This window comes from Caretta caretta, chromosome 1 (genome assembly GCF_965140235.1).
Source record: "Caretta caretta isolate rCarCar2 chromosome 1, rCarCar1.hap1, whole genome shotgun sequence".
NCBI lineage: Eukaryota > Metazoa > Chordata > Testudines > Cheloniidae > Caretta > Caretta caretta.
Window position 1 is genome coordinate 212,517,954 of NC_134206.1, and position 11,070 is coordinate 212,529,023.

Consider the following 11,070-nt stretch of genomic DNA (forward strand, 5'->3'; position numbering starts at 1 on the left):
GGTTTGGGAAAACTTTTAACTATAGATAAAAGGTCCGTACGAGTCCAGGGCTTATAATCCCATATAGACTCACTTTCTCCCATCTCAAGGACTCGTAAGAGTGCCACAACAGTTTGATCAGAGTCTCTCATTAACCTCCCATCAGGTTCTCTTTTCCAAGAAGAGATGTCAAGAGAATCTTTGCAGTCTGCTTTGGATTTCTTCTTCATAATATTTTGCAGAGCTGCGAGGCCAATGAGGGTATCTTCTTCACTTTCATTATCTGTAGTCACTGAAGATTTTTCCTTTTCTGATTTCTTATTTGCGCAGGAGTATGGTGGGGGTCAGGTTTGATCCGGATCATTGCACAGGACTGGGCAAAGGGGAGCGCTCGGACTAGTGGTGGGAGAGACTGCATCCAATTGAACTGTTAGTTTTTTGATAGAATTTTTAAGAGAGGTGAGTTTTGACTCAGTCCATCTACTATTTGCCTCTTCCCACCACTGCATGAAGCAGTCTGCTTCTCCTCTCCCCAATTTGGTTTTTGGGAGGACGAGTTTGCTTTTTAAAGCGTCCACTCGATCCTTGTCCCAAGAACCTAACAGTGGCCACTGTAATTTGGGGTTCTCTTGTAGGTTTCTTGAAAAATGGTCCAAATTAGCTCTAGAGTCTGGACCCCTCCTAAAATACATAAAATAAGCTGGAGTTCCCTTAGGGAACTGTTCTACCTTAGACTTCTGATTACCCATCCAGGAGGACTTCACACAGCACTCACACAAGAAGGAAATTCGGGCTCAGCAGAGCGGTACCCGGTGCAACACACAGAAAGGAGCCCACAGGCTACTGCCTCAACTGCCCTTGCTTTCACACCAGGGGTTATACCCAAGGCGTGGTGCAGCTGTGCAGATTCCACTTATTCAGACCGTGGGGACGGGGACCCCTTGGTCAGCCAGTCTCCGGACAGAGATGGCTCCCAGATTCACACACACACCACGGAGAAGACAGATAGACACAAAGACAAGATAGTCCTCAAACCGGTTAAAGCACAAAAATAATAATTACCTGAGACGTCTGATTCCAGAAGCTGGATCCAAGGACCCCTACCCGAACAGAGTGGGAACCAACAAGTTCAATGGCGTAGACTGCGCTGCTGCTGTGTACCTTTTTGTCTTGTGGAGGATCGCTTGGACTAAGCGTCCAGGCGCCGGCTGCCACGATCGTCCTGCAAGGCAGTCAGGGATCACACAGCCTCAGTGAAGCCGCTTGCCATCTCAGTGGGACCTCCAAATTGTCAAAGTTTGACTCAGACTCACAATTTATCAGACCACTCTGTTTTATTAGCAAAGCTGCTCTGCTAATACATTTAGAAGTGAGCCCCCCGAGTGGGGCTTGTGTCTCTTAATTTATACAGTTTTTGGAGAACAAGTTACAGAGAAGTTACAGACAAAAGAAGAAAAAGATTTTAGTCACCACCCTGCGAGATCCCTGAGACCAGTCACGTATCTTCAATTACCTGCCACCCTTAACAATCTTCTTTAACAGCTTCCAGTTAACTTAACTAATTGCCCTTCACACCTTCCATTCTGATGCCTGCTTCTTAGACGTGCTGGCTCTATCTTAATTGCTTCTCCATTCAAAAGCTAACTGTCCCTACATGTGCTCCCTCAGATACTTTGTAACATGTTTTGGCATGCCCTCTCATATACAATGTATCCAGCATGTCCCCTTATACAACGCTATACTTATACAATGTTATACTTCCACAGTGGCTTCCTGTAAAGAGGTCTTGTTTCAGAACGGCGAGTCCGTTCTTTCCTGCTCTTTGGTGCGGCTAATTCTGCTAGGGTCAGGGGCAGCATGTCAAGGGGCATTCCCGTTTTAGGGGACAGTGGAGTTGGGGCACATACCCAGCAATCAGTCTGGTTTGTTAAAGTAGCAACATGATGTGCAAGCGAAACAAAGGAGTTATGCTCCCGATATGCACAGTTTGGAAATAATACAGAGAATAACAATGTTACCCAATAACAAAGTTACTCAAGTTGCAGTGGGGGAGGTTTAGGTTGGATATTAGGAAAAACTTTTTCACTAGGAGGGTGGTGAAACACTGGAATGCGTTGCCTAGGGAGGTGGTGGAATCTCCTTCCTTAGAAGTTTTTAAGGTCAGGCTTGACAAAGCCCTGGCTGGGATGATTTAATTGGGGATGGGTCCTGCTTTTGAGCAGGGGGTTGGACTAGATGACCTCCTTAGGTCCCTTCCAACCCTGATATTCTATGATTCTACCCAATTAATTATTACCAGAGTCTTCGCAACCCAGGGTCTCCAGTACCTGGGTGGGCCCATTTTAGCATTAAGGTGCCCGCTATTTGTGTCTCATAAACAGTAGCTTTGGCCCGAGATCGTCACTAGATGAGGAGTCAGCAGGTTGGACGGTCCACTGTTCTGCTGACGAGGGGGCGGGTACTGCCTTCAGACGAGAGTGATGGATCCAGTTCTTGTGTCCCTCGACCTTTGCCACTGTATGGGAGATCAGCAGGACGGTATAGGGTCCTTTCCACTTTTCCTGGAGAGGCTCATCTTTCCAGGTATGAACAAGCATGGAGTCGCCGGGCTGTAAGGAGTGGACAGGAGAGTCCAAGGGGAGAGGCTGGGAATCCTTGGTATGCCTGTGAAGAGACAAGAGAACAGCAGACAGGGAACACATATACTGAGCCAAAAAAACATTACCCAACTCCCATTCCCCTGACAGAACTGGGGTGCCATTCATAGGCCATGCCCTTCCAAACATAATTTCAAACGAACTAAGCCCTGATCTACCCTTTGGGAGAACGCGGATCAGGAGTAGGATGAGGGGCAAAGCATCAGGCTATCGCAGTGCGGCTTCTTGGCACACTTTTGAGAGATGTCGTTTAAGGGTCTGATTGGTACGTTCCACTACACCACTGGCTTGCGGTCTCCAGGGCGTATGGAGTTTCCAGGGGATCTGTAAGGCATGTAAGATGCTTTGGATGATTTTTGACGTGAAGTGTGTCCCGTTGTCAGATTCCATCCACTGGGGGAGTCCAAAGCGAGGAATGATCTCCTTAACAAACTTGAGGGCCACTCTTCTGGCAGTGCAATTACAGCATGGGAAGGCTTCTGGCCATCCGCTGAACCAATCCACTATGACAAGGAGATATTTGAGCCCTTGGGTCCGAGGAAACTCAGTAAAGTCTATTTGCCACACTTGTCCAGGGCCCAGAGTGGGTTCTAGGGCAGCTGGTGGCACAGGATGTCCCGGTTGGGGGTTATTCTTTTGGCAGACTAAGCAGTCTGCTTGTACCTGATCAGCCAGGGGTCGGAAGTGATCGAGTATTTTCCCATTAGTTGGATAAGTGCTTCCCTGCCAGCATGAGTGATTTGATGTAGTTTCTGCAGCACCGGCCGGATCAGGCCCTTTGGTAGGAGGACCTTCCCTTCTGGGGAATGGATCCATCCCTCCTTTTCCTGGAGACCGAGTTTGTCAGTTAGTTGTCTCTCCTCCCCCAGAGTACTGAGGGGTTGGAAGCTCCCCTACTGATGGGATAAGGGCATGCATATGGACGTTCTCAGCCTGAGGGGATGGCAGGGTGGCAGCACGCTTCGCCTCTCTATCTGCCCTAGCATTACCTCTGGCCACATCTTGATCTTCCCTTTGATAGGCTTTACTGTGTACCACCGCCACTTCTGAGGGAAGTTGTACGGCTTCTAGAAGCCGGAGGATTTGGGGCCCGTACTTGACTGGGGAGCCTTGGGCTGTCAGCATTCCCCTTTGCTTCTATAGGCCAGCATGAGCATGTAGCACCCCAAAAGCATACTTTGAATCAGTAAAAATGTTGACCCGCTTTCCTTTTGACAGTTCAAGCGCATGGGTCAGGGCTATTAGTTCGGCAAGCTGGGCAGAAGTCCCAGCAGGCAAACCTTCAGCTTCCACAGTGTCATGGAGGGTCACAACAGCATAACCCGCCCTCCTTTGCCCATCTATTACAGTACTGCTACCATCAGTGTACCACTCATAATCTGCATTTGGGAGGGGTACATCCTTTAAATCCAGATGGCTGGAGTACTGGGCATCTATGATCTCTAAACAGTCATGTTCCTGTTCCTCTGTTTCTGGCAAGAGGGTGCCTGGGTTAAGGGAGGGGCAAGGCTGTAAGGTGACTTCAGAGTTCTCTAACAGCTTAGCCTGATACCGAGCAATCCGAGCCTGGGTGAGCCAGAGCCCACCCTTGGTGTCTAGCAGGGCTCAGACCATATGGGGAGTATAGATTTGCATATCCCCTCCCAATGTTAGCTTCTCGGCTTCCTCAAGCACTAGGGCAGTGGCTGCGACCGCCCGTAAACATGCTGGCCAACCCTTTGCAACCTGATCCAGTTGCTTAGAAAAATAGGCCACGGGAGGTCTCCATGCTCCTAACAGCTGTGTGAGCACTCCTAGTGCCACCCCCTTTCGTTCGTGTACATACAACTGAAACGGCTTAGAGAGATCTGGCAGGCCCAGAGCCGGGGCTTCCATCAACTTCCTTTTCAAGATTTTAAATGCCCTGTCAGCCTCTGGGGCCCAATAGAAGGGGTCATGATCTGCTCCTTTTACACAGTCGTTCAGGGGTTTAGCCCAAAGTCCAAACTCTGGGATCCATATCCTGCAAAAGCCTGCCATGCCCAGAAAAGCTCTGAGCTGTTTACGAGTGCTTGGGGTAGGGACTTGACAGATAGCTTTCTTTTTTTTTCTCTTGAAAGCTGACATTCCCCTTGCCTTAGCTGTAACCTGATTCCGCTCCACCTCAGACAACAGGGTTCTCAGGAGGATATTACAGTCATCTCAATCCGGCTTGTGACTACTGAGGCACCCCTCAAAGACTGAAATAAACCAGCTTGGGTTCATTGAGAATTCCCCAGCCTGTGTTTTAAAAGCTGTTAAGTCTATTGGATTGAATGGCACATGAGTGTAAACTTGCACAGTGGTAGCCTGACGTCCGTCTGCCTCTGGGCAAGCCACAACAGTCTTGGTAATCAAAGGATAGAGTCCCACCGAGGGGGCAATCTCTGTAACCCGAGGCATCCTACCCTTATAAGGTGGGGGTGTTGGGGCCGAAGGGGACACCGGCTCTGCCATTACAGTGGAGGTGGGGGTCTGGGGACTAACATTAGCTGCTACCGAACCAGTCAGAGTCAAATTACAGCTCTGCAGAATTACAGCTCTGTTCTATCTCTCTTAAAGCCATAAACGCTTGTGCAGACAGATGTTCATTCCATTTACCCATTCACTGACAAAACAAAACTAATAGGAGGATTGTATTATAATTGATTGACCCTCCCGGTGGCCACCGTTCCTGGTCCTCTAGCCAATATTGAGGCCAGTCTACTGTACAAAACCTTTTCGATTTGCTTTTTGTCATTGGGTCTGATCCAAACACTTTCCAGTTTGCTGGAATGCATTCTAGGGGCGTACACTGTGCCCTGCCTCCCGAGCTCTGTCCCTGTCCCATATCTACAGGGTAACTCTGGGCATCCCCAGGTTCCAACAGAGCATACAATCCGGATTTCAAAAGGTTCCTACCTTATCCAAGGGACCGGTTCCCCACCGTCGCCCGCAGCTGCTCCTCCCCTCTGTCCAAGGGACCGGTTCCCCACCGTCGCCCGCAGCTGCTCCTCCCCTCTGTCCAAGGGACCGGTTCCCCACCGTCGCCCGCAGCTGCTTCTCCACTATGAGTGCGTGGCACCGTTGTGCCCCCCGGGGTCGATCAAATCACGTCTCTTCCAAGGCCCCCGATGAACTCACCGGTGCGCGCTGGGCGTCGGTTCTCGCTGCAATCCTCGACCTCCAGGAGGGGTCCGGGCAAGGCTAAATAGCAGCCTCATCGCCCACCCAGGGATGCCAAAAGCTGTTGCCAGTGCCAGAGGCGAACAACAGCAAGGTTCGTCATCCGGTGTGCGTCACCCAATAATCACAACGGGGTGGAGAAGCAGAAAAGTTTATTTGCAGCTGCAAACAAGGTACAGGGAGAATAGAATCTCAAATCCTGCACACAGAGCAGGAAGTTACATAGGCTTTTATACATCCTTTCTTCAGCATACTTATCCAATAGCAAGCTGCCCTAAATATCCATATAGCCAGCCAATCCAGTTACCAGCTTGTTAACTTGTTCTCTGTACCATCTGTTAAACCATACATAAAGCTGCTTTATTCAGCATTGTTCTTCCATATCTGCCCTGTTTGGCCTTGTTTAGTTTCAGGCAGTCTGACTTTGCAACATATTGTTGCAGATCCTCAGCATAACTGCTGTGAGTGCCTCCAGGTTGGGGCAGGGGGGGCGCCAAGGACACTTGGGCCTAGTACGCATAGCTGCTGCGAGTGCCTCCAGGCGGGGGGGGGGAAGGGAAAGGACACTTGGGCCTAGTGCGAGGGGGCTTCATCGACACTCGTGGTCTTCCATCCCCGCGAGTTACCTAGTGGCCATACCCCAGTGTCCCCAACATCAGTCATGTACAAAATCTAGCTCCAGTTTAGCCAAATGCTCTAGAAAGTGTCTGCAAGCACCAAATCTCTCCCAGGTTTGTATTCCATTTGCAAATTAATTTGAAAAAATAATCTCTGTATTCTTGAGGGTTGCCAGACCCTTTTTGCAATGGCAGTAAACGGTTTAAGGTCAGTTTCAGCTAAAACTGGCCTCCCCTAAATAAAGACATGAAACTTTTTACCCCCATGGACTCGGGCCAAAGCCATCTCCTCTATTTGAGTGTACTGACGCTAAGGGTGTCGGGAGGTATGACTGCAGCACGTGGATGTGTCTGAGCTAGCTTTGATCTCTTGTTTCTGACCTGGGTTCTGACTGTGGGTTCTGCATGCCTCTAGGCCTCAGGTCTTTTTTCTTGCAGTATTTTGGATTCTCTATCATTTCTACAGTGTCAGAGCTGCAGTCTGGACTGGGTGACATCTGTTGCTTGGTAAATTCTATTTGCTCAGTCTCCTAGTAGTCTGTCTGTGGTTTGTTCCAGATCCCAAACACTACCTGTTCTCTTATGAGGGACTCAGATAAGCCCCCAGAACTGTATGATTGGCTCTTTAGCCTTAGATCAGACACACAATCTTCTTCTATAGTTTCGCCTTCCTTTTGTTCCCTTCTCTCTGATTAAAAACATCTCTCATATGTCTCATTTTTTAGATGGAGTGCAGTATTCAAATGCCAGTACTACGATTTCATAGCTAGCGTCCTCTGCCTGAGTTAACTGAAAACTATTCAACCCATCAAGTACTTCTGAACCAGCTATTGTCAGAAATGAGGCTTCCTTCTGATGATTTTCCTTTCCACTGGCATCCATGGCTCGTAGATGTGGAGTGAAGGACTGTTTGAACCTTCTCCAGTTGTCTTCCAAATTCCACAGCAGTTCAGCTCTAGTGGGGGCTTTTAACCACTCCATTATTTCACTTGTCTAAGTGCCTTTTCACTCCTAGTACCATGTGGTGCTCAGTGATCGCTCAGACAAAGTGCTTTACAGATATCTGCTTCATTCACTGTCTCAGTTCCAACTGCCTCCGAGTTGCATAACATGAGCCTCTTAAAGGTACAATTACCCACAAGCACCTCCTACTGGGATAGGTTGAAACCGGGAGTTTCCCCTACAGCCATCTTACTCACCCTGCCTCTTACAGCACCTCCTGCTGGGAGAGGCTGTGACTGGAGTGGCTCCCCTCACAGGCAGCATTCTTGCCCTGTGCCCTTCATTTTCTCTTTCTGGGAGAGTCCAGGACTGTTTCATTTCTCCCCAGGTTCATGCCATCCCTCTCCGCTCGTCCTGGGTCATGACCTGTGCCTACGCCCCCTCAGGGAATTTTGTGGCCTGTGGGGGTCTCGACAACATGTGCTCTATCTATAATCTCAAGACTCGTGAAGGCAACGTCAAAGTGAGCAGGGAGCTCTCGGCCCACACAGGTGAGTACCCTCCCCACCTCTGCAGCCCAGGGCATCCCTGCCCCTGAGCCTAACTCTCCTGCCCCCGCCATTATTCTCATCACCCATTATTCCTGCCCCTAAGGTTACCTCTCCTGCTGCCGATTCCTGGATGACAATAATATCGTGACGAGCTCCGGAGACACCACATGGTGAGTGATTCCCTTCGCCCTCTCACCAGACACTGGTGTTACCAACTAATGATTTTATTGCAAGTCCCCAATATGTGGCATTTATCTTAAAGCCCCAATCCCAGAAGTCATGGGATTAGGCCAGAATCTCAAGTTTTTAGCCCTGATGGTTGCAGAGAAAACTGGAAAATGTGACCCCAGTGCATCTTAAAGGCTCAAAAACCAGATGACAACAAAAATAGACCCAATTTTTTTTTATGTTTGAAACTCATGATCCACGGTTTTTGAATGCTTGGGGTAGCAATTCTGAGGCATAGAGAAGTATGGGAGAGCTGCAAAGAGGAGGCTGATTCCTCTCTCCTTCTGTATAATAAACTTGGTGGTTTTCTTTCCAGGTGAGGCCAGGTCTATACTAGAAAATTTGTAAAATTACAATAATCACCCCCTAGGCAATATTGCTGTGCTACCAAAAGTTTTTAACATAGACCTGGCCAGAATTAGCTCAAGCCCTTAGACCTAGGCTACAACACAACCCAGTAGCCCGGTTGTATAGGTGATAAGCTGTATTGACACAATGTGATAAGGAGGTTCCAGTTGTGTTAAGCTGACTTGATTGGTAAAGGCATCTTTTTCCATCAGGTAGCCTGGGCCATAGTTTCCATCCCTTCTTCTAAAATGGGGTAAACTCCCCAATGTAGCCTTAAGGCTGGTCCATCTCCCGTGGCCACAAGACTCTAGCACTTCTGTTGCTGTAGCCCTAAGGACTCGACTCTTCTCTCCTCCCCTTACAGCGCGCTCTGGGATATTGAAACAGGACAGCAGAAGACTGTGTTTATGGGTCATACTGGAGACTGCATGAGCCTGGCCGTCTCCCCAGACTTCAAACTCTTTATCTCCGGGGCCTGCGATGCCACTGCCAAGCTGTGGGACGTACGGGAGGGAACCTGCCGTCAGACATTCACAGGGCATGAATCGGACATCAATGCCATCTGTGTATGTACCCTGTCCAGCCTGGGGGAGCAGCAAATATGTGTGTTTAAGGCCCAGGACTGAAACAGTCATGGGGGCATGATCATAGCTGTGTGTGGGGAGCCACCCATCTGAGGAAGGATGCTCACATGGTTTGGGTGCTAACCTGGGACTTGGAAGATCTGGGTTTAGTTCCCTGCCCTATGTGACCTTGGACAAGCTCCTCAGTCTCTCTGTACCTCAGTCCTCAACTGTAAAGGGGACAGTAGCATTGCCCTACCTCACTGGGGTGTAAAACCACCAACATTTACAAGATGCTCAGACTCTATGGTAATTGGACCAGATAAGTACCTTACCTAGGGCCCTGGGCTGGAATGGCAGGGCTTTGTCAGAGCCGGGGTAGGGGGCAGGCTGGTGTAGTAGGTGCTGTGGGACAGAATTATGGTCCCTTGCATGAATGGTGCCGTCTCCCTCTTCAGTTCTTCCCCAATGGTGAGGCTATCTGCACCGGTTCAGATGATGCCACCTGCCGCCTCTTTGACCTGCGGGCGGACCAGGAGCTCATCGTCTATTCCCACGAGAGCATCATCTGTGGAATCACCTCAGTCGCCTTCTCCCGCAGCGGGCGTCTCATGCTCGCTGGATATGATGACTTCAACTGCAACATCTGGGACTCCCTGAAGGGGGAGCGTGTAGGTGAGTGGGTCCTGGAGTTGCCTGTTAAGACAGCCTACTGCACTGGAGGCCTGGGAACCCCAGCAAGTCACTCCATAGGAGACAAAGCCCCCTTTTGTAGGAGGGGCAGGTTAATAGCCGGGGAGTCAATTCTCCCGGAGGCTCTCCGTTGTGGAAGGTAAGTCACCCTTTTCCTAGGAAGGGCAGGTTAGTTCTGCTGAGGGAAATGCCTCCTCTTGGCACTAAGGTATGCTCAAGGTGCCTGCTAGGCTGATGTGCGCAGCTGGCGTGGTGCATAGCAGCGTACGGGCACGTAGGCCACATTCCCACACTGTAGCATGTCTCCCCCCGTCCTTCTCTTGCTGATGTCTGCTCTCTCCCCCCCAGGGATCCTCTCCGGTCACGACAACAGGGTGAGCTGCCTGGGGGTGACAGCAGATGGCATGGCCGTGGCTACTGGCTCCTGGGACAGCTTCCTCAAGATTTGGAACTGAAGAGGATGATGGGGAGAGGGAGATTATTGGGAGGAGGGTGTCCACACAAAACACATTGTCAGTTGAGCACAATTGATATTTCTACCTGTTAGTCACAGGCATGTCTCTCTCTCTGAGTCTCTTTTGGGGGCTCCCTAGTCTGCAGGAGGGGTCTAGGGGAAAGGAGCCCTCCATTAGCTGTTCCCCCCAACCCACTTCCTAAATATGCCATAAGGCTTTCAGCCTGGGACAGACTGTAGGACCCAGATAAGTGAGACTGTTTTGCAAGCTTTAGGACCTTGTACTGTACGCTCCGTGACACCCATTCCTCCCCCAACTGACTCCACACCATTTTATCCCTACGTTGCCCCCCCACCCCAACCACCCACTAGAGAGACAACCACCATTCCCTGAAAAAGACCCTACCTTGAGGCAGGGCCCCCCCCCACTACATAACTACAACCATTTCTCCATACACACCTCCCCTAATCCTCCCAAAGAGGAACCCCCCTCCTTGCACAGGGATATAGAGAAGAGATTTTAGCCAGCTAGGACTCTGCATCGAGCTTTGCTAAGAGGGGCTCCTCCCTCCCCCGCACCAGTTAGCTGTTTTATCTATGCATCAAATGGGGGTGGGGAGTTTACTGCCACATCTAGGGCATCAAGGGTAGGGAAATGTTAATTTATTTTTATTTATATTCCTGTAGCTATACCCTTCCCCTCACCCACATATGCTGTGTATTGCTCTTGCATTAGCCTGTAGACCACCTCAGCCCCTGCTTTCAAGACATAACTATCATACAGGAGTTTCAGGCAAAATAAAGAGATCAAGTGAGATGCGTGTGCTACATCATTTGAGATAGACACTGGACTGA

General features: G+C 49.8%; 1 protein-coding gene across 2 annotated transcripts in view; it reads left to right on the forward strand.

Annotated features, from left to right (window-relative positions):
- GNB3 (G protein subunit beta 3) overlaps nt 1–10,772 on the forward strand; it is a 35,252-nt gene extending 24,480 nt beyond the window's left edge. For both annotated transcript variants that reach the window (XM_048821056.2, XM_075119778.1), the window contains 5 exons: nt 7,767–7,929; nt 8,033–8,099; nt 8,870–9,071; nt 9,527–9,743; nt 10,110–10,772. In XM_048821056.2, the coding sequence (XP_048677013.1) occupies nt 7,767–7,929; nt 8,033–8,099; nt 8,870–9,071; nt 9,527–9,743; nt 10,110–10,216 (756 nt within the window). In that variant the 3' untranslated portion in view covers nt 10,217–10,772. The remainder of the gene's footprint in view (nt 1–7,766; nt 7,930–8,032; nt 8,100–8,869; nt 9,072–9,526; nt 9,744–10,109) is intronic.
- The last annotated feature ends 298 nt before the right edge of the window (nt 10,773–11,070 follow it).